Source organism: Heteronotia binoei, chromosome 3, assembly GCF_032191835.1.
Source record: "Heteronotia binoei isolate CCM8104 ecotype False Entrance Well chromosome 3, APGP_CSIRO_Hbin_v1, whole genome shotgun sequence".
In the NCBI taxonomy this organism is placed as follows: Eukaryota; Metazoa; Chordata; class Lepidosauria; order Squamata; family Gekkonidae; genus Heteronotia; species Heteronotia binoei.
In genome coordinates this window covers 187,335,856-187,358,594 of record NC_083225.1, presented here as the reverse complement: position 1 = coordinate 187,358,594, position 22,739 = coordinate 187,335,856, and the positions used below count along the sequence as shown (strand labels likewise).

The following is a 22,739-nucleotide window of genomic DNA, read 5'->3' as shown; positions in this document are numbered from 1 at the left end:
TAGCTTGGCTTTGCTTCCCCAGTCCCTCTTGCAAGAGCACAAAACCCGCACTTCGCCACTGGCTGGAAGGGGTTTGGGGGCGATGCAGCCGTGCGGTTCGCGGAATCAAAGGATGCATTCCTCCGCCCACCTTACAAGAGGATCTCAACCTCTAATCCAAACCTTAACAGTCTACCGGAGTTTTCTTTGTAACAAGATAAACCGCTGTTAATAGTCCATTATTTATATGTAAAAAAATCTTGCCTGACATTCCTCAACATGGAACAGAGGGGGAAATTCAAAAAAGGTGCTTAACTACTAACGTAACAGAACTTCCGTTGGAGGAGCAGAGAGGTGGCTTTTGTTGATTCTTCCGTCCTGACCAAGGGTAGAATTCCAGCAGGAGTTCCTTTGCATATTAGGCCACACACCCCTGATCCTCCAATCCTCCAAGAGCTTACAAGGCTATCCTCCAAGGGGGTGTGGCCTAATATGCAAGGGAGCTCCTGCTAGAATTCTACCCCTGGTCCTAATGCAAACTGCCACTTTGGCCCCAATGGTGCTTATGACCTTCATGACCCCCTGAGAGCAGAATGTCCATCCATCCACTCACTATTAGCCACCGGTGGCCCCCCTCTGCAGACAGTTAAACCCACAGATCGGGGCCACACAGAAGCTAAACAGTCCGTTCAGCGGATTTGGGGCACTCCCTAAGTTTGCAGAAAAATCTGACTTTATAAAAAATAACACCTCCCCCCCAATAAAAAGGCTTTCTGTGTGCACACGCAGAGAATGCACCTCATTGAGCCTGGGGGGCCAGGAGCCGTGATTGGCCCCGTGTTCGAGGCACAGCAGCCCAAAAGCCAGGCTGAACCTGGCGACAATCTGCAGCAGGTTGGGGAAGGGGGATGTGATTCCCTATAAGAACATAAGAGAAGCCATGTTAGATCAGGCCAATGGCCCATCCAGTCCAACATTCTGTGTTACACAGCGGCCAAATACACACACACACACACACACACACACACACACTGTGGCTAATAGCCACTGATGGATCTATCCTATCCTGTGACTTCCACTGTCCCCCCCACCAAGCTTTCTGTCTATTGGTTGCAAGGTAGGTGAAGAGAAGAAGAAGAAATTGGATTTATATCCAATCTTATACTCTGAATCTCAGAGAACATCAGAGAAGCCATGCTGGATCAGGCCAATGGCCCATCCAGTCCAACACTCTGTGTCACATAAGAGCATAAGAGAAGCCATGTTGGATCAAGCCAATGGCCCATCCAGTACAACACTCGGTGTCACATAAGAACATAAGAGAAGCCATGTTGGATCAGGCCAATGGCCCATCCAGTCCAACACTCTGTGTCACATAAGAGCATAAGAGAAGCCATGTTGGATCAGGCCAGTGGCCATCACATTGCAAGGTGCTCCATTTAAATGCCTTCCTTCCATAGGAAATAATGGGGGATAGGGGCATGAACATATGAAGCTGCCTTATACTGAATCAGACCCTTGGTCCATCAAAGTCAGTATTGTCTACACAGACTGGCAGCAGCTCTCCAGGGTCTCAAGCTGAGGTTTTTCAGGCTTACTTGCCTGGACTCTTTTTAGTTAGAGATGCCAGGGATTGAACCTGGGACCTTCTGCTTCCCAAGCAGATGCTCTACCACGGAGCCACCGTCCCTCCCCACCTTCTTTGGGGGCTCATAGAATTGGACCCCTGGTCCAATGTTTTTGAAACTTCTGAAGTGTTTTGATAGATAGATAGATAGATGAATTTATTGTCATTGTTCTCAACAAAAAGAGAGCAACGAAATGAGGTGCTCTTCCACAAACATACCAACACATCAAACACACATATTCATAAACCATTTAAATACATCTGAAACCATTAAACCATTTAAACCATTAAAACCATTTAAATACATCTAAAACGGATAAACATTCATAAAACCATTAAAACCATTTAAACCATTAAATACATCTAAAACAGATAATCCTTCATAACCCTGCATTTAACCTAACCACAGCACTTGGATAGAAACTGTCCTTAAATCTGTTTGTCCTAGCCTTCAACACTCTATATCGTCTACCTGACGGTAAGATCTCAAAAAGCAAATGGCCCAGATGTGTATGGTCCCTTAGGAGAAGGGGAGAAGCACCGGATGCTGTGCTGAAAATTTGGTGCCTCTACCTCAAAAAACAGCCCCTCTGGAGGCCCAGATACCCACAGATCAATTCTCCATTATATCCTATGCGAATCAGTCTCCATAGGGAATAATGGAGTGCCCAGCAGACATTTCCCTCCCCCACCCCAGCTTTCTGATGACCCTGGAGCGGGGGGAGGGTCTCCAAACCAAGGGATCCCCTGTCACCAACTGGGGATTGGCAACCCCAATGGTATGTGGGGAGAGCAGCAAGAGTTGGGTAAACTGATGGGGAAAAGGGAGGGGGGGTCAGAAGAGATAGAGTAGATAAGGAGAATGGGAGAAAGGGGTTAGGGTTAACAGAGAAGGAGAGAGGTAGATTGACAGAGAAGGGATGGGGGCAAAAGACATGGGGGCGGGTTGACAGGTAAGAGGAGGGGAGATTCTTAGAAAAGCAGGAAGCAAGGAAAGAGGGGGAAGGGAGGCAACCTGTCTGCACGTTTCCTGCATGTCCCCACTTGTCCCTTTCTATCATCCACCCACCCCTTCCTATCCATCCGTCCATACCTTTTTATGGGACTTACTTTTTATAGCAGGAACTCCTTTGTCTATAAGGCCACACACCCCTGATGTAGCCAATCCTCCAAGACCTTACAGGGCTCTTCTTAGAAGACCTACTGTAAACTCAAGGAGAATTGGCTGCATCAAAGGGGTGTGGCTTAATATGCAAAGGAGTTTTTGCTACAAAAAAAGCCCTGCCTTGTTATCCGTCCATGGTGTAAAAAGGTAAAGGTAGTCCCCTGTGCAAGCACCAGTCACTTCCGACTCTGGGGTGACGTCGCATCATGACGTTTTCATGGCAGAGTTTTTTATAGGGCGGTTTGCCATTGCCTTCCCCAGTCATCTACACTTTCACCCCCCCCCCCCCAGCAAGCTGGGTACTCATTTTACCGACCTCGGAAAGATGGAAGGCTGAGTCAACCTTGAGCCAGCTGCCTGAACCCAGCTTCCACCGGGATCAAACTCAGGTCGTGAGCAGAAAGCTCGGACTGCAGTACTGCAGCTTTACCACTCTGCACCACAGGGCTCTTCTATGCATGCTGTCGCTCCATACGAAAGCTGGCATAGAATAGAGAAACTTAGGAAATGGCATGCAGCTACCCTTTCCATTTCCACATGCCTTCGTAAGTCTTTGCATACCCTGCCCGTCTTCATTACTGATGTTGCAGAGTAATTTATTTCTCCAAAGACATATTTTGTGCTATTTATACAATACACACAATTGACACCACGAAGGCATAAGTTTAAATGTTAATAGTTCTGTCATATTTCCTGAGTAGGGTTGAGAGGAAAAAGACAACAGTTGGGGGGTGGAAGATAAACGGTGCAGGAACCCACTTGGGAACTGGAATTTTCAAAACGAAATGGTGTCCCCCGAAATTTGGGAACACCTGCTACAGAAACATAAATAGAGATGTCACTGAGGGGTGACATGATAGAGCCAGGTAAGATACACAATTTAATGTGTACTTTAGAAAAAGAAGATATTGGATTTATATCCTGCCCTCCAATCTGAAGAGTCTCAGAGCGGCTCACAATCTCCTTTACCTTCCTCCCCCACAACAGACACCCTGTGAGGTGGGTGGGGCTGAGAGGGCTCTCACAGCAGCTGCCCTTTCAAGGATAACCTCTGCCAGAGCTATGGCTGACCCAAGACCATTCCAGCATGAGCAAGTGGAGGAGTGGGGACTCAAACCCGGTTCTCCCAGATAAGAGTCCGCACACTGAACCACTACACCAAACTTTAGACGTCACCAGCTTTCTCAGTTGTTTTTTTTTGGGGGGGGGGAGGGGAGAGGGTCTTGCTTTTGGTTCCTAACACTGAATGATAACATTGAAGCATTTCCTCGTCTAAATCTTAGCTTTTAAATTTTTTTAAAAATATTTTTATGATGTCACAAGTGATGTTATGCTTCCCCCCAGCACACAAACCCAGTGCACCTCATGAACATTTACACATTTTTTTGAAAATTTTGTTTCCACAAAGAGGTTTTGGAATTCTGTTCCAGTCATCCCCCCCATGGGAAAAAAGTGCTGGTAATAATGCCACATGGTGGGCTGACCCAATGTGTAGCTTGGAACATTCTAGCCCTTTCATGGTCTTCAAGAGTGGTCTACTTCAGCAAACCAAATTGGTGTGACCTCCTACCTCCATCATTGTCTTTCCCATCGCCGCATGCTGTCTCCATGGAAGTGTCGCAGCCCGCACCTCTCCAGCCCAGCTGGCAGACGCAGTGCCACCCGTTCACATCCAGCGTGCACCTGCCGTTGCCGTTACACAAGCCAGGGCATCCCTCTGTAAGAACAAAAGGAAAAGACAAGTCCTGTTGCACTGCAGAAAGCATTCTAAAATTAGAATGTGGTGGCAGCGGTGGGATCATGGGGCAATCTATCTAAGCAAAAAAGGCATCTGCACAATCTAAGTTTTCAATTGCTTTCATGTGGTTGTGTTTGCATTCTACAGATTTGTCCTGTTAACTTGCGTGTTTTCCTCCAGGATAAGGAGCCATCTATTATGTACTACAAGGAGCTATCCTTCATGGAATGAGAACCCCCAACCTATTGATCCTTGTTTTCTCCCAAAGAAATCCCTCTTTTTACCTTATTGCAATGTTGGGTCATTTTTCATGATTCTTTGACATTCACACATTGATACATCCCAGTAAATCAGAGGTGCTTTTCTTTAGTTTTAAATAATGCGTTTCCCCCATTTTCATATGACAGAATTTACAGATTGTTACAACAAATTCCACGGGAAAGAAAGACTTGACCCACTCCCCAAAATACATTTTCTTCTTCCAAAAATACGCACTGAATATTTTTCATAGATAAAAATATGAGATTTTGCATGACCATGCAGAATTAAAGAGATTTAACTATTTCCATATCAGTTTTGAGTTCTTTTTAGCCCGGTATGTGTGATAAGCACAATCACTTTCTCCACTTTCTAACAACTGGAATCTTCCATGATTGTTTCTATCTATTCATAAATCAATTGTGTGTCTTGTTTCATATCAGTACCTTTTCAAAAAGCTAACAGATTTGAAAAACAAAAAGGTGCGATCATTTTTGGGTGGGAAGGGGGGGAAAGAAGGGATTGATTTATTGAGCCAGATCTAATGGTTTCCTTCCATGGGCAGGAATCATAGAATCCTACAGCTGGAAGGGACCTCCAGGGTCATCTAGTCCAACCCCCTGCACAATGCAGGAAACTCACAAATACCTCCCCCTAAATTCACAGGATCTTCATTGCTGTTCCATGGCCATCTAGCCTGTGTTTAAAAGCCTCCAAAGAAGGAGAGCCCAAAGAAGAGTCCTTTCGTTGGCAGAAGGGAGACATTGTCTGATGAAGCTTTTCCCCTCCAATGAAGATGTACTGCATTTGGGAGCTAACTCCTTCAGTAGAAGGGAAGACTGCATCTACCTCACCGCCTTTTGGTGACATCAACAAGGTATCATAGATAAATTGTCTTAACGGATTCGTTTTTCATCTATGTCATATGTTCTTTGATTTCTAGTTTTGTACACCTTTATATCATAACAAAGCAAGCTAAGGAATATGACATAATATTGAGGAGAAAACAGTCACCGACCTCGGGTTCCCAGGTTCCCCTCCCATGGTCACTGGTTGACAGATCCAAGTTGAAAAACTCCTGAAGACTTGCGGGGTGGAGTCTGGGGAGGACAGGGACCTCAGTGGGGTACCATGCCATGGAGACCACCCTCCCAAAGCACCCATTTTATCTAGGAGAATGATCTCTGTAGTCTGGAGATGATCTGTCATTCTGGGGGAATCCTCAGTTCCCTCTGGAGGCTGGCACCCCTACACTATCTACATGATCTATTTTCAGCAGGATTCTCGTATTTTATCACGTTTCCATCGGATATGGAAATAGCTGCTTGCTTCCGGGTTGGATCCAACCAGCATTTCTGCTTGATCTTGCTCAACCCCGTCTCCTCACCGCAGCTCCCCCATCCCTAGTTGCATTTTATCTGAGTTCCATGATTCCTGAAAAACTTTGTCCTATCCAACCCCGTTTACGTTTCTCCCGCACGACTATTCTCCCCTCCAGCCTTAAATGCAAAAGAAAATCTCGACTGCATAAAAAACTATGACCACTGATAACGATGAGCCTGGTCACAGCTAACTTGCGGTGACCCCGCCAGGTTTTCAAGGCAAGAGACATTCAGAGGTAGTTTGACATCGCTTGTCTACCGCTGCAACTCCAACTCTCTTTCAAATTCATAAGCACTGAGTTATATTTAAATATATACCCAGGGGTGGAATTCTAGCAGGGGCTTCTTTGCATATTAGGCCACGCCCCCCAATGTAGCCAATCCTCCTGGAGCTTACAGTAGGCTCTGTACTAAGAGCCCTGGAAGCTCCAGGAGGATTGGCTACATCAGGGATGTGTGGCCCAGGGGTGGAATTCTAGCAGGGGCTTCTTTGCATATTAGGCCACACACCCCTGATGTAGCCAATCCTCCGAGAGCTTACCAAAAAGAGCCTTGTAAGCTCCAGGAGGATTGGCTACATCAGGGGTGTGTGGTCTAATATGCAAAAGAGCTCCTGCTAGAATTCCACACCTGTATATACCTTATCCATCCTCCAAAACCTGAAATCGTTTCACATTGCTGGCAAACGACGGAACATTAATTAGTTTTGAGCAAAGCAAGGCATGTGGGTGGCTCTTTATATACATGATGTGGACAGAGAAGAGGTACCTGCTAGCACCATTTCTTGTTAAGGATCAGGGCTTTTTTTGGAGCAGGAATACAGTTTCAGCTGGCTTGGCGTCAGGGGGTGTGGCCTAATATGCAAATGAGTGTCTGCTGGGCTTTTTCTACAAAAGAGTCCTGTGTGAAACAGAGGTGACATCAGGGGTGTGTGGCTTAATATGCAAATGAGTTCCTGCTGGGCTTTTTCTACAAATAAACCCTATGTGAAACCATGGTGACATCAGGGGGTGTGGTTTAATATGCCAATAAGCCCATGTTGAGCTTTATCTACCAAAAAAAAAAAAAAAGCCCTGTTAAGACTGAACATTGGTGGAGAGGGTTCAACTTTTGGAAGGACGAGGAGTTGGAAGAGGAGGAAATCTGTTCTCTAGGGCTACCAACTCTCCGGCGGGGCCTGGAGACCTCCTGAATCTCCAGATAGGCTTGCCAATTCCTAGGTCCCAGTGGGGGTTCTTCTGCTTTCCCAGGCTCCTTCCTGCCCCCAGTCAGCTGGCCGGTGGGGGGAAGCCCCGCCCCCACAGGACCATGTGCCTTTCCACCTCCGGAGGCTTCAGTCTCCGATTGAAAGGCTTCCTCTGGGGATGGGGTGTCTGTGTTACTTTGAAGAAGTTGGCAGCAACTCGTGAGTAGAGAGGCCAATCCCTCGCTTCAGAGTGGCCAGAAACGGGGGTGGGGGGGGAAAGGGAAACGTCTGCTGAGCACTTCATTATTCCCTATGTGGAGATTGATTCTCATAGCGTATAATGGGGAATTGATCTGGAGGTTTCGGGGGCTCTGGGGGAGCTGTTTTTTGAGGTAGGGGCACCAAATTTTCAGTATAGTATCTAGTGCCTCTCCCCAAAGTACCCCCCCCCCAAGTTTCAAAACAATTGGACCAGGGGGTCCAGTTCTATGAGCCCCCAAAGAAGGTGCCCCTATCCTTCATTATTTCCTATGGAAGGAAGACATTTAAAAAGGTGTGCTGTCCCTTTAAATGTGATGGCCAGAACTCCCTTGGAGTTCAATTATGCTTGTCACACGTTTGTTCCTGGCTCTGCTCCCAATGTCTCCTGGCTCCACCCCCAAAGTCCCCAGATATTTCTTGAATTGGACTTGGCAACCCCATCTCCAGACCACAGAGATCAGTTACCTTGGAGAAAATGGCTGCTTTGGAGGGTTGACTGTACGACATTATACTTCACTGACATCCCTCCCCTTCCCGAACCATGCCCTCTCTACCCCCTAAATCTCCAGGGATTTCCTAGATGATTTGATAACCCTTCTACTCAGTGCTGGATTAAACCCTGCGGAGACCCCTAGGTAGTCAAATACTTGGGGAGGGGGGGGGGCTCGCAAATTATTTCAGAGTTGGAGTGCCTGGCTGGCTGTCCCCGCAGAAGCCTGCAGGCCCCTTCTCAAAAGCCCCTTTAACGAAGCTGTGGGGGAGAAGTTAGGGTTGCCAAGTCCAATTCAAAAAATATCTGGGGACTTTGGGGGTGGAGCCAGGAACAAGGGTGTGACAAGCATAATTGAACTCCAAGGGAGTTCTGGCCATCACATTTAAAGGGACTGCACATCTTTTTAGGAAATAATGAAGGATAGGGGCACCTTCTTTAAGGCTCATAGAATTGGACCCCCTGGTCCAATCTTTTTGAAACTTGGGAGGCATTTTGAAGAGAGGCACTAGATGCTATAATGAAAATTTGGTGCCTCTATCTCAAAAAACAGCCTCCCCCCAGAGCCCCCAAACCCGCGGATCAATTCCCCATCATTCCCTATGGGAATCGTTCATGGAGGTGCATGATGGCTGTAGGGGCAGGGCTTCCCCCGCCAGCCAGCTGGCTGGGGGAGGGGGGAAGCCAGTAAAACCAGGGGATCCCCCTTTGGGACCTGGGGATTGGGAAGCCTAGGAGAAGTAGAGAGTGGCAAACTTGGAGATGACGTCAGCAGCAGCCACACCAGGCAAGTCGGGCAAAGAGCAGCTCGGTTGCTGCTCGCGTGTGCAGGCTGAGAGGGCTGCAAGCAGGGGGGAAATGGGGAGGAGGAGCCAGTCTGGGGCCTCTAAAGGCATGAGGGCCCATAGGCCAGTGCCAACTTTGCCTCATTGTCAATCCAACCCTGCGTCTACTCACTGCCCGCACAGCCCGCATCTTGCTGCAACATGGCCGTGACAATAGGCCACTTCAACTGTTTCCCAACAAAAAGAAAGACTCCAGGGACGTGGTGCCTTTATGGGGATCCTTCCCACTCAACATTCAAGCAGAAAGAAGCACCAAAGAGACACTGGGGAGGCGAGGGGTGGAACAGTCGACACAAAGCCCGTTGTTTCATGTATACAGTGACATTTCCCCCTGTCTAGTTGAGGCTGTTTACCCGGATTAGCAAGCGATCACCTTGCAATTTTGCAAGACTGGTAGCCGGAATAATCTGCTGCTAATGATCTGGGCAATTGAAGCTCTTTAATTAGTCCCAGTCATAAGCCTTTGAAATCCCCGTAGAAAGCTCCCTTCTACAGAAGTTGAAGCGCTGATTGAGATTTGATTTAAAGATTAGAGGCGGATGCTGAAGGCGGGACGGGTGCGAGAAGGGAGGGGATTCATTTATTTCCTCCTACGGCCTCCCTCAGCAAGGGGAGGAGCGGAAAGAAAGAAGCGCTTCTCACCCACTGCACTTGGATGGCAAAAGAAGTTGCCAGATGGGCAGGCCCAGGGCATTTTTTGTAGCAGGAACTCCTTTGCATATTAGGCCACACACCCCAATGTAGCCAATCCTCCTGGAGCTTACAGTAGGCCCTGTACTATGAGCCCTGGAAGCTCCAGGAGGATTGGCTACGTCGGGGGAGGGTGTGGGCTAATAGGCAAAGGAGCTCCTGCTACACACACACACACACAAACACAAAAAGACATGACAAACACTGAGAGGAAGGTTAGAACATAACAACGTAAGTCATGTTGGATCAGGCCAATGGCCCATCCATTCCAACACTCTGGCACTGTTTACTGGATGTCCTATACCAGGGGTGGCCAAACTGTGGCTCTTTCATACATATTTTGTGGCTCTAGAAGCCCTCACTCCCCCATTGGCTGCCCCACTGGAGAAGGCATTTGTCTCTTTAAATCAATTCTCCAAGCCAAGCCATTTAAAGTTGAAGTCGGTTTTTTTCCACCTCTCCCTCCCTCCTCCCATCTATTTCCTTCCTTCCTTCTCTCAAACATCTGACGCTGATGTCTTGTGACTTTTATTCCATGTGGCTCTTACATTAAGCAAGTTTGGTCATCCATGTCCTCTACGGTATAATTACACTCCCCCTCCTCCCCGCCCACGGCTTTCTGTTCTGTGGCATCTACCTTGGGTCTCAATGAGAGAGGCGTGCTAGTCGACTAACTAACCAACTAAATTTCTATCCAGCAGATGAAAGAGTTGGGTTAATAAAGCAGACGTGAGACAGTGATAACTGAAAGTATAATATCCCTCTAAGATAGGGATCTCCAACACAGTGCTCCCCAAATACTTTTCCTGCCGTCCACCAAGTGTTTTTGAAAGTGGGTGGAGCCAAATGGGACTTCAAGCCACACAGGGCTTCTATTTGGCCACTGGAAGACTGTAGGGATACTGACACCCTTCAATACGATTGAAGTGTATCAGGTTGCTCTGAGCTGCAGTACTGCAGTCCAAGCTTTCTGCTCATGACCTGAGTTCAATGCCAGTCAAAGCTGGTTCAGGTAGCCGGCCCAAGGTTGACTCAGCCTTCCATCCTTCCGAGTTCAGTAAAATGAGTACCCAGCTTGCTGGGGGGGGGGGAGTGTAGAAGACTGGGGAAGGCGATGGCAAACCACCCCGTAAAAAGTCTGCCATGAAAATGTCATGGTGCGACGTCACCCCAGAGTCGTAAACGACTGGTGCTTGCACAGGGGACTACCTCTACCTTTTTCTATCAGGTTAATAAGTCCCCTTGAGGGAATTTGGGGGGCATTTTAGGGGTGGGTTAGGATTAGGGTTAGGATGTCACACAAAATGTCCCCAACGTGATGACATTGCCCAGAAGTTATGTCATCGTGTTGGAGGTGACGCTCTGGTTTTTGGGCAAAACTCTATGGGGGTTTTTTAGTTTCAAAACCAGAGGTGGGCCAAAACCCAGAGCATCATTGCCGATGACATCCCCTGGAAATGATGTCATCATGTCAGAAATGCTGTGAAACAATGCCATTGTTTGGGGGTGGCATTTCCCCCACTGCTGGAAAGGCTCTCGCAAGAGTTGTCCTTGAAAGCGCAGCTGCTGTGAGAGCCCTCTCAGCCCCACCCACATCATAGGGTGTCTCACAGGAGAGCCAGTTTGGTGTAGTGGTTAAGTGTGTGGACTCTTATCTGGGAGAACCAGGTTTGATTTCCCACTCCTCACTTAGAGCTGTTGGAATCGCCTTGGGTTAGCCATTGCTATCACAGAGATTGTCCTTGAAAGGGCAGCTTCTGGGAGAGCCCTCTCAGCCCCACCCACCTCACAGGGTGTCTGTTGTGGGGGGAGAAGATATAGGAAATTATAAGCTGCTCTGAGTCTCTGATTCAGAGAGAAGGGCGGGGTATAAATCTGCAGTCTTCTTCTTCTGTTGTGGGGGGAGGAAGATAAAGGAGATTGTAAGCCGCTCTGAGTCTCTGATTCAGAGAGAAGGGCAGGATATAAATCTGCGGTCTTCTTTTTCTACTGGCCAGTTTGCTGGCGGTAGTTCAAAGCCCCCAAAAGCAGGAGAACCCCCTTCCCAGACCTGTGGGCTAGCATCGCTGTGCAAAGGCCGTTTTCTGGCTGCGCTCACTATGCTATGTCAGAATTCCAAAAGCTCAGAAAAGTTGGGGACCCCTGATTATGGCTGCCAATCCCCAGATGGAGTCAAAGGATCCCCCGGTTTGGAGGCCCTCCCCCTGCTTCAGGGTCATCAAAAAGTGGGGGGGGGGATGTCTGCTGGGCACGCCATTGTTCCCTATGGAGACTGATCCCCATAGGGTATAATGGAGAATTGATCCCCAAGTATCTGGAGCTCGGGGGGGGGGGGGGCTGTTTTTTGAGGTAGAGGCACCAAATTTGCACCATAGCATCCAATGCCTCTCCTGAAAACACCCTCCGTCTCAAAAGGATTGGACGAGGGGTTCCAATTCTATGAGCCCCCAAAGAAAGTACCCCTATCCTTCATTATTTCTAATGGAGGGAAGGCATTTAAAAGGTGTGCAGTGGTCCCTTTAAATGTGATGGATGGCCAGGACTCCCTTCAGAGTTCAATTATGCCTGTTGCAACCTTTCTCCTGGCTCCGCCCCCAAAGTCTCCTGGCTCCGCCCCCAAAGTCCCCAGATATTTCTTCAATTGGACTTGGCAACCCCACACCCCCGATCCAAGCTGTGAAATTATCTGTGGAATACCAGTCCGGCTTTTCCCAGTGAACTCAGGGAATTTTAACTTGGTCAGTGGACGCAATATTCTCTGCCTGAGATTCAGAGCCCTCATTTCTCTCAACGATGCTTTCCTGAGGAAAGGGAACTGCTATACAGCCAGCTGTGTAGTTACATCCACGAGGGCTTGGTTGTCTTGCTGGATTGGATTAGTGGCAGAGAGGAAACGGGTGGGTCTCTCCAACTCAGATCGGAACAGCTGATTTGGAGAGTTCAACCAGGAACGTGTTAATAATTAAGAAAGGCTAAAAGACATGAGCGATGTCCGTGGCAAAGAGTGCAAACTGCTCACATAACCAAGAATTATGCATCCTGGAAGTTACAGCTATTGCCGACGGCTCCACGGTGCATTGTAAAAAAAGGAAAGGTTTACTGCAAGCACATTCCTTTTAACCTCCTGCAAGTTTTACTGGGCAGTCCCCTCTTCCTGGCCTACAAAGCTATTCCAGACTGTCTGGGCAAAGCGAGTGTCTTTAATAGAATTTTTTTAAAAAAAAATCAGATAAGGAGTGAGGGGGAAACAGAGGCGCCCCCAACACCGCATCACCGGATTCCCCAGGGACATGGGCTTTTAGAGAGTTTTTGAAAATCCTGTCTTCCGCTCCGCTGCCTCGCTCTCCCTCTCTTTTATTTTTGATACACTTCTCTGCCTCTCCCTAATAAGAGACAAAAGGCAGAAATCTGTAGCAATCGCGAAATGCAAAAGTCTAAACTTGGGCTATGTTAGCGGGGGGTTCTTATCGTATTGGCCACCGGCGACCCACCTATTGGGGTTTTAAGGACTGCCGCCGTCCTTACTCCACAAAGGGAAAGCGAAAGAGGCCCCTCCGTTCCTTCGTCTAACAAAGGAGTCTTTTAAGAAATGCCACATCAAGCAATTCAGGGGTATTTCGTTCACCCTGGGCAATTAAGAGAAGAGAGCCCAACGACGGGCACCCAATAAGCATCAGTCTCTCCCCCCCCCCCCCCCACTTCTGAAGCCACAACTGGCAACAAATACTGCCCTTTGTCTCAATCGCCTCTGTTCTTAACAGGCTAATTGGCTTGTGAGATTAGTTAGGATTAGCGTTTGTTGGACCACTCTTCCTGCCTCTCTGTTTGCGGTCCTGTCTGACCCTCTGCCTTAGGAGCAGCTGCGAGAGGCAGGAAACGGACACCAGGTCCAAAATTCAGTCTGGAGGGTTGCAACTAGGGTTGCCAATCCCCAGGTGGGGGCAGGGGATCCCCCGGTTTGGAGCCCCCCCCCCCCCGCTTCAGGGTCATCAGGAAATGGGAGGAGGGGAGGAAAATGTCTGCTGGGAACTCTGTTATTCTGTATGGAGTTTATTCCCATAGGAAATAATGGAGAATTGTTCCGCGGGTATCTGGGGCTCTGGGGAGGGCTGTGCTTTGAGATAGAGGCACCAAATTTGTCGCATAGTATCCAGTGCCTCTCCCCAAAATACCCCCCAAGTTTTAAAAAGATTGGACCAGGGGGTCCAGTTCTATGAGTCCCCAAAGAAGGTGCCCCTATCTTTTATTATTTCCTCTGGAAGGAAGGCATTTAAAAAGGTGTGCTGTCCCTTTAAATGTTATGGCCAGAACTCCCTTGAAGTTCAATTATGCTTGTCACACCATTGCTCCTGGCTCCGCTCCCAATGTCTCCCGACTCAACCCCCAAAGTCCCCAGATATTTCTTGAATTGGACTTGGCAACCCTAGTTGCAGCCTATGTTCCTGTGAGCAACAATTCTAGTCTGTGAGCTAGTGGCATTAAAGTTGAGAGCTACTGCGTAAATTAGCGTGTTCCCGGGGGGGGGAGGGGGGTCATCCTCCCTGAGCTGAGGCAAAAATGTGTGAACTGGAGGCTAAAAATCTGTGAGCTAGCTCACACTAACTCAGCTAAGAGGGAACAGTGGTTGCAACCATACAGACAACAGCATCAATCATTATGCAGTGGAACACCAAGAAACACCTTGGGTTGTGTTTCCTCTAAACTGAGTTAGTGTGAGCGAGCTCACAATTTTTTAGCCTCTGGCTCACGTGTTTTTGTCTTAGCTCAGGAAAAATGCCCCCAGAGCAAAGTAATTTATGCAGCGGCTCACAATTTTATTGTCAGTAGCCCACAGTTTTAGTCCACTAGCTCACAAAGTAGAATTTTTGCTCACAATAATGCATATTTTAGGTAAGGGGGTGTCAAACATGCAGTTTGGGGGCCAAATCAGGCCCCCGGAGGGCTCCTATCAGGCCCCCGAGCAGCTGGCTGTCATTTGCTTCCTTCTCCCTCTCTTTTGCTTCCTTTTGCACTACAGCTTGCTTTGCCAGGCTCTCTCAATTGTATAGCAGGGCTACTGAGCCAAGCTTCTCTTCCTTCTATTGGCTGAGGCTCCTCCCTCCTCCAGTCTCCTGGGGATGGAAGGAAAGAGCCAGAACTTCCTTTGCCCTGTTCCCTGGATCCAATGGGAGAAATGCAAAGAAAGCATCTTTAAGACCAATGAGTGCTAACGTTTTAACCATGTCTTACGGTTTTTAAAAAATATATTTGTGTTTGTCTGTGTTCTTTTTAAAATTTATATCACTGCTACCTAGTCTTAAATAGGTACACACATGGCCCGGCCTAACATGGCTCGGCCCAACCCGATATGGCCTGGCCTAACAAGGTCTCATTTATGTCAGATCTGGCCCTCATAACAGATGAGTTTGACACCCCTGACTTAGAGGGAACACTGACCTTGGTTGCTTACAACAAACACAAAATCTGCTGCCTGAATGCCGTAACAAGTTTCTCCCCCCCCCCCTTCTATGTGTGGGACAACTTATTTTGTGTCCTGACTTTACAGGGCATTACCGTGTTCCTACTGGCCAGCGATGTAGAAGGTGGGTGGGGATACCAACAGAATGGGAGGAGCAAAACCTGACTCACAACTTCCCTTTTCAATGGCAGTCATATGTCTCTCGGTGGTCCCTTGATTAGTTTGCTTTGGGCCTGTGTGATGGACAGCGCTGACTCTGTCCTTTTTTCATATCTGCCACGCCCCTTTATACCGTGGTGGTGAAAGAGGGGACTGCGTGTTTTAAAGAAGAAGAAGAGATTGGATTTATACCCCGCTCTTCACTTGGGAGTCTGAGAGCGGTTTACAATCTCTTTTAGGAACGTAAGAGAAGCCATGTTGGATCAGGTCAATGGCCCATCCAGTCCAACAAACTGTCACACAGTGGCCAAAAAAACCCCAGGTGCCATCAGGAGGTCCATCAGTGGGGCCAGGAGACTAGAAGCCCTCCCACTGTTTCCCCCCACCCCAAGCACCAAGAATACAGAGCATCACTTGCCCCAGACAGAGAGTTCCAACAATGCACTGTGGTTAATAGCCACTGATGAATCTCTGCTCTGTTTATCCAATCCCTTCTTGACACTGTCTATGTTGGCAGACACCACTACCTCCTGTGGCAGTGAGTTCCATGTGTTAATCACCCTTTGGGTGAAGAAGGACTTCCTTTTATCGAAGTACTTCCTTTCCCTTTTCCTCTCCACAAAACACACCCTGTGAAGTAGGTGGGGCTGAGAGAGCTCTCTCTGGAACTGCTCTTGAGGAGAACAGCTCTGAGAGAACTTGTGACTAACTCAGGGTCACATCAGCAGGTGCCTGTGGAGGAGACCTGGTTCTCCCACATTAGAGCCCACGCTCTTAACCACTACACCAAACTGGCTCTCTTAAATGGCCTCTACCACTTGGATTTTTGTTGAGTAATTAAAAACAAACTTGCTTTTAAAAAAAGGGGTTCTCTGATTATTCAGGAGTCCTCTTGTAATCCACCAGCAATTAAAAAAACAAAACAAAACGGTTGATCAGTTAAAGACTGCAGTTCTACTAATTTATTCTACACTAGCCCAGGTGAGTCCCGTCTTGTCAGATCTCAGAAGCTAAGGCAAGGTCAGCCCTGGTTAGTATTTGAATGGGAGACGACCAAGGAATACCAGGGGATGGGGCTACACATCGATGGACCTCCTGATGGCACCTGGTTTTTTGGGCCACTGTGTGACACAGAGTTTTGGACTGGATGGGCCATTGGCCTGATCCAACATGGCTTCTCTGATGTTCTTATGTGACGCAGAGTTTTGGACTGGATGGGCCATTGGCCTGATCCAACATGGCTTCTCTGATGTTCTTATGTGGCACAAGAGTGTTGGGCTGGATGGGCCATTGGCCTGATCCAACATGGCTTCTCTGATGTTCTTATGTGACGCAGAGTGTTGGACTGGATGGGCCATTGGCCTGATCCAACATGGCTTCTCTTATGTTCCTATGTCTGGAGCAATGATGCTCTATCTTCTTGGAATGGGGGCATAGTGGGAGGGCTTCTAGAGTTCTGGTCTTGCTGGTGGAGCTCCTGATGGCACCTGGTTTTGGGCCACTGTATGACACAGTGTTGGAGTGGATCCAACATGGCTTCTCTTACGTTCTTAGGCAGGCAATGGCAAACCACATCTGAACACCTCTTGCCTTGAACAGGGTATACTTACCAGATTCGTTACAAAGTGCTGGTCATTACCTTTAAAGCCCTATATGGCCGAGGGCCTGCCTACCTTAGGGACCGTCTCTCCCCACATGAACCCCAGAGAGCAATGAGGTCAGCAGGGAAGAACCTGCTGACTATCCCCGTGCCAAAAGAAGTAAAACTTCAAAGTACCCGTACCCGGGCTTTTTCTGTTATGGCCCCACAGCTGTGGAACCAACTTCCAGAAGAAACAAGAGCCCTGCGGGACCTTGAGCAATTCCGCAGGGCCTGTAAGACCAGTTTGTTTCGAATGGCCTTCGCAGACTAGAACTGTTAAATTAAGGTCGCCATCTAGACAATAGCACAATTCAATTTTACTGTTTTAGAATTTTAATAGTTTTAATTAATTATGGTTTAAAATGTTGTTTTGTATTATGTATATTAGAACTTTGTTGTTAGCCGTCCTGAGCCTGCTTCGGCGGGGAGGGCGGGATATAAATAAAAGGTATTATTATTATTATTATTATTATTATTAAAGTCAGTTGTGACTTGATGCCAAAAGCAAGCAAACAACTTATCCCCACCACCCATTTATTTAATAGGTTAGGAGCCCATCCTTTGAGGAACATGGCTAAAACCATCTGACTTTTAATGGAACCGTGTGGTATTTGATGCTTTCTGACACACAAAGATGCTTTATCAGTGCATGTTCTGCCACCACCAGCCTCACAGCTGTGCACAGTTGGGCTACCACTATGGAGAAGTCGTTTCAAAAGCATGCGTGTGTCCAGTTCAATCAAAGTTATTGTCAGCCGGTCAGAAAGATCAAGAAAACATTGCACCTGTAGCCTAGATACCTAATGCATATAATTAGCGGCATATTTTGAAATGGCAGGCAATAGTTTTCCAGCTTTGAAAAAAAAATGTAGGGGGGGGAAATCAATTCGCCCATATGGGCTCTTTGTTTCACAAATTAAATTAATAAACTGCAGCTCCGTGCTGGGAGGTTCCTTGAAATAAGTAACGACTTCTTGGGAGACACTGGGTTGGAATATAAAATGAACAGCATGGTTTTGAGGAAGGAAAAACAAAATCCAACTGAAGAGGGCCAAGGTTTGAATCTCACATCACTTTGATATATTCATTCACCTTCCTAAGAAGGTGAGAAGGACGCTGTTGGTACAGTACCTGGTCCAACATCTATGCCAGCATCTTGTCTTATGCAGTGCCCAACCAGTTCCTCTGGAGGGCTAACAACAGGGCATGGAGGCCGAGGCCTTCATAAGAACATCAGAAGAGCCCTGCTGGATCAGACCAGTGGTCCCTCTAGTCCAGCATCCTCCTTCACACAGTGGCCAACCAGTCCCTCTGGAGGGGCAACAACAGGGCATGGAGCCCGAGGCCTTCAAAAGAACATCAGAAGAGCCCTGCTGGATCAGACCAGTGGTCCACCTAGTCCAGCATCCTGTCTCACACAGTGGCCAACCAGTTCCTCTGGAGGGCTAACAACAGGGCATGGAGGCTGAGGCCTTCATAAGGACATCAGAAGAGCCCTGCTGGATCAGACCAGTGGTCCATCTAGTTCAGCCTCCTGTCTCACGCAGTGGCCAACCAGTTCCTCTGGAGGGCCAACAACAGGACATGGAGGCCGAGGTCTTCCCCTGATAAGAATGTAACCTGCTGACTTCGACTTTCATTCCTCCCAGTGGTCCATCTAGTCCGGCATCCTGTCTCACACTCTGGCCTACCAGTTCCTCAGGACGCCCAACAACAGGGCATAGAAGCCGAGGTGGGGGGCATAGAGGCCGAGGCATTTGGAGGGGCCACTGTGTGACAGAGTGTTGGACTGGATGGGCCACTGGCCTGATCTAACATGGCTTCTTTTATGTTCTTATGATGTTGCCTCCTGGCTTTGGGATCTAGGAGTTTATAAGAACATGAGAAGAGCCCTGCTGGATCAGACCAATGGTCTATCTAGTCCAGCACCCTGTGTCTACATAGTTCCTCTGAAAGGCTTGGGAGATATGGTTCTTTCTCACATATTGTGTGGCTCTCAAAGCCACACAAGGCATTTCTTTCTTTAAATTATCCTTCCTTCCTCCCTCCCTCGTGGCTCTCAAACAACAAACATTTATTCTATGTGGCTCTTATGTTAAGTAAGTTCAGCTAACCCTGGACTAGACTTTCATATAGGTCGTGATGGTAAGTAGCTGCTCATCCAGATGCCCTACCTTCTGATAATATGCAGTATGGAATTCACTGCCAAAGAAGGTGGTGGTGGCTACAAGCATTGCCAGCTTCAAGAGGGGATTGGATAATCATATGGAGCAGAGGTCCATCAGTGGCTGTTAGCCACAGCGTATCGTTGGATCTGGGGCAAGATGCTCTGTATTCTGGGTGCTTGGGGGGGGGGGGACAGTGGGAGGGCTTCTAGTGTCCTGGCCCCACCGATGGACCTCCTGATGGCACTTGGGTTTTTTTGACTACTGTGTGACACAGAGTGTTGGACTGGATGGGCCATTGGCCTGATCCAAGAGAACTTCTCTTATGTTCTTATTATATTTTTTAAGATGTTCACCATAATAATTCCTAGCTAAAAGAGCTGGAGGATTGGTCCAGGCCTCCATTTTCATCCAAGGATGAAGGGTCAAGATGAACATACACTGTTTGGCTGGAAGACAGTCTGCAGCTCCCTAACAGAGGGGGATTTTATTGTCACTGTTCAGGGTATTAAAGACCCCTGATAAGGTCTATGCTCATTAACCCTAGGCAAGGGTTAACCCAAGACGACTTATCTTCCTTTAATGCTGTTGATATCGAACTGGAGCAGTCAGGGAGCTGACTCCTTCATTTCTTGATGTCCGGCAATGGAATGTCAACCATCGTCTGCAGTGACTCTAAAGTGACTTCGGTCACTTAAGGCTGTCGGAATCCAAGCACGCTAGAAGGACTGATTTTAATTGCAAGAAAATAGCAGCCGGGGGAGTTGAGAACATCTAAAAGGTAGACTCATCATTCTTATCTTCACTCTGAGAGACTTTGAATATAGTTTAAACACTGAGTGGATTAATAACAGACGAAGGCAAAGCATAATTGAATGGAAAAAAAACTTTTACCTTGTTAAGCTGAGCTCTGTGGCTTTGGATGTGAACAACAGCAAAAAAAAAAAAAAAACCTTTCAAGATAAGAGTGAAAGTTGGCAATGGGAGGCTGGTGACGCAGAAGAAAGAAAAGAGAGTTGCCGTGTATATATGCCCATAAACTGCAGAACCTAGAATGAACTGAGCTGAGTGGGGGCACAGCAGGAAAAGAATTCAGCTTGGGAAAACTGAACGCCGTAAAAACAATTGCCTTCAAAGATATTTTGGAGAAAGGACATATTGTTGTGAATTTTTGTGGTTGCGGTTTCTTCATGCAGCTCAAAAAACTGCGAGATTAGACACGAGATCAGTCTAAGCTGTGACAGGAAGTGAAACTAAAAGGGGCTGGACAATAAATCAGAGCCTATAAGGACAACAAGAGCTGTGACATCCGACCTTTGAACTAGGAAGGAATTGAGTCCAAGACTCAGATCAAGAAAGACGAAGAGAGACCTCTCTAGGCTGGAACTGTACCATAGAGAAATAACGATTGCCATTTTAAAAGGGAGAAAAACTGTCAAAATTGTTAAAATTCAATATCTTTGCTCAGGAAGAAGGGAGAAAAACGAAACTAGTCTCATCTGAAAGAACTGGCTCTAAGCTATTGGATTGGATGCTAAATTTTATGTGGGGATTTTTTTAAGGTTTGGTGATTTTTTATATGTCAGTAGAAAGAACAACACGTGCAAGAGCCCAATCATTTGACAAGATGCAGGCTCAATTTGACGCTCTGGAGGCAAAAATGTTAAAAGCTATGGACAAATTGCATTTGGCAATAAAAAAAGATATTAAAAAAGAAGTTGGAGACCTTAAGAAGGAGATAGAGAATTTTAAGGAAGAGACTCAAAATAAAGTGAAAGAGGTAGAGATGAAAGTGGATACACAGGCCTCTGCCTTGCTAAAAATTCAAGAAAAGGTCATAATACACGACTGTAAGTTGCTGGAGTCACAAGTGCGTCTAAGAGGGGTACCTGAAAAAGAAGACACAGATTTAAAAGGCTATATGGTGGATATCATCACTGAGTACATAGAAGAAGACCCTGACAGATTTAAGAGTATGTTGGAGGGTGCCTACAGAGTCAACTCAGTTTATGCGAAAAATAAAGGTCTGCCAAGAGACATCGTCATAAGATTAAGATCAAAAGAAGTGGCAGAGAAAATTTTGAGGAAAGGGTACCAAAAAGCCTGGGCAATAGAAGGGAGCAGAGTTAAAATAATGAAAGAGCTACCAAGAGAAGTGATCAGCGATAGGAAAAAGTACAAGAAGCTAACCGATCAGTTGCGTGCAGAGGGCACAAGATATAGATGGATAATACCAGAGGGTCTTGGATTTGAACAAAATGGCAAAAGGATTACAATAAGAAGCGAACAAGAGATGCATAGCTTTTTTGAAGAAAATAAAGAACCAACATCATAATGGAGTACAAATTACTATCTTGGAATATAAATGGACTAAATTCACCACAGAAAAGAAGGAGAACATTTCATTGGATTAAAAAGCAAAAATGTAATATAATTTGTTTACAGGAAGTTCATATACAACGCAAGGACAGTAAATTTTTGTGGAATAGAAATTTGGGGTTGGAATTTTTTTCACTAGCAGAGCAAAAGAAAAGAGGGGTGGTTTTTTACATTAAAGAACAACTTGACCCAAAATTAATCTTTAAAGACAAAGAAGGAAGATACATTGCTGTTGAGGTGACGATAGAGGCGAAAAAAACGTTACTACTAGGACTCTATGCACCCAATGGAGCGAAAGACAAATTCTTTAAAGACATAAATAGACAAATGGACGAAGAGACTTATGACCAGGTATTGATGATGGGTGATTTCAATGGGACAATACAAAATAACCTTGACAGATCAAGTCCAAAGAAGAATGATAAAGAAGGGAAGCTGCCCAATTCTTTCTTTGAGTTGATTAAACAGGAAAATCTAGAAGACATTTGGAGAAAGTTCAACCCTGAGGTAAGAGACTATACATTTTTCTCAGCAAGGCATAATTCTTTTTCCAGAATTGACATGTTGTGGGGTTCCCAAGGCTTGGGCCTCATAACAAAAAAAATTGAGATTCTTCCAAAGGTTTGGGCGGACCATAATCCAATATGCTGGTCAACAAAATTGCAAAGAAAATCAAGAAGATGGAGAATTAATGAGGATTTACTACAAAATAAAGACACTGTATCATTCTTAGAAAAGGAGACTGCAGCATTCTTCCAAATAAATGAAACGGATGATATGGAATATCCAACAGTATGGGACACTTATAAAGCAGTAATGAGGGGTATATTAATTACATTGAATAATAAAGACAAAAGAGCAAGAGAAGAAAGGCTGTCAGCACTGCAAAATGAAATAGATAAAAAAGAAAAGGACTTAAAAAAAAGACCAGGGAAGAAAAAATTAATAAAAGAAATTACGATATTACAATCCCAAGTTAAACATTTGCTGAATAAAGAATTAGAATGGAATTTAAAAAATTTGAAACAGAAATCGTTTGAAAGTGCAAACAAACCTGGTAAATACCTGGCCTGGCAATTAAAAAAAAGGAAAGAAAATAAGACTATAAATAAAATCATGGCAAATGGGAAAACAGTAGTGGATCAAGAAGGAATTAAAAGAGAATTCTTTAAATACTATGCAAATTTATTCAAGGGTGTGAATGTAAGTAAAGAAAAAGTGGAAGAGTATCTACGAAACATTCAGGTGGCACCTTTGACGGAACATATGAAAAAGATATTAAATGACCCAATAGAGAAAATTGAAATAGAAGCAG

At 46.3% G+C, this 22,739-nt stretch overlaps 1 protein-coding gene across 5 annotated transcripts in view; it reads right to left on the bottom strand.

Annotated features, from left to right (window-relative positions):
- Positions 1 to 22,739, bottom strand: part of TENM4 (teneurin transmembrane protein 4) — a 792,728-nt gene that overhangs the window by 130,754 nt on the left and 639,235 nt on the right. For all 5 annotated transcript variants that reach the window (XM_060235003.1, XM_060235004.1, XM_060235005.1 and 2 more), the window contains one exon: positions 4,342 to 4,488. In XM_060235003.1, coding sequence (XP_060090986.1) covers positions 4,342 to 4,488 — 147 coding nt within the window. The remainder of the gene's footprint in view (positions 1 to 4,341; positions 4,489 to 22,739) is intronic.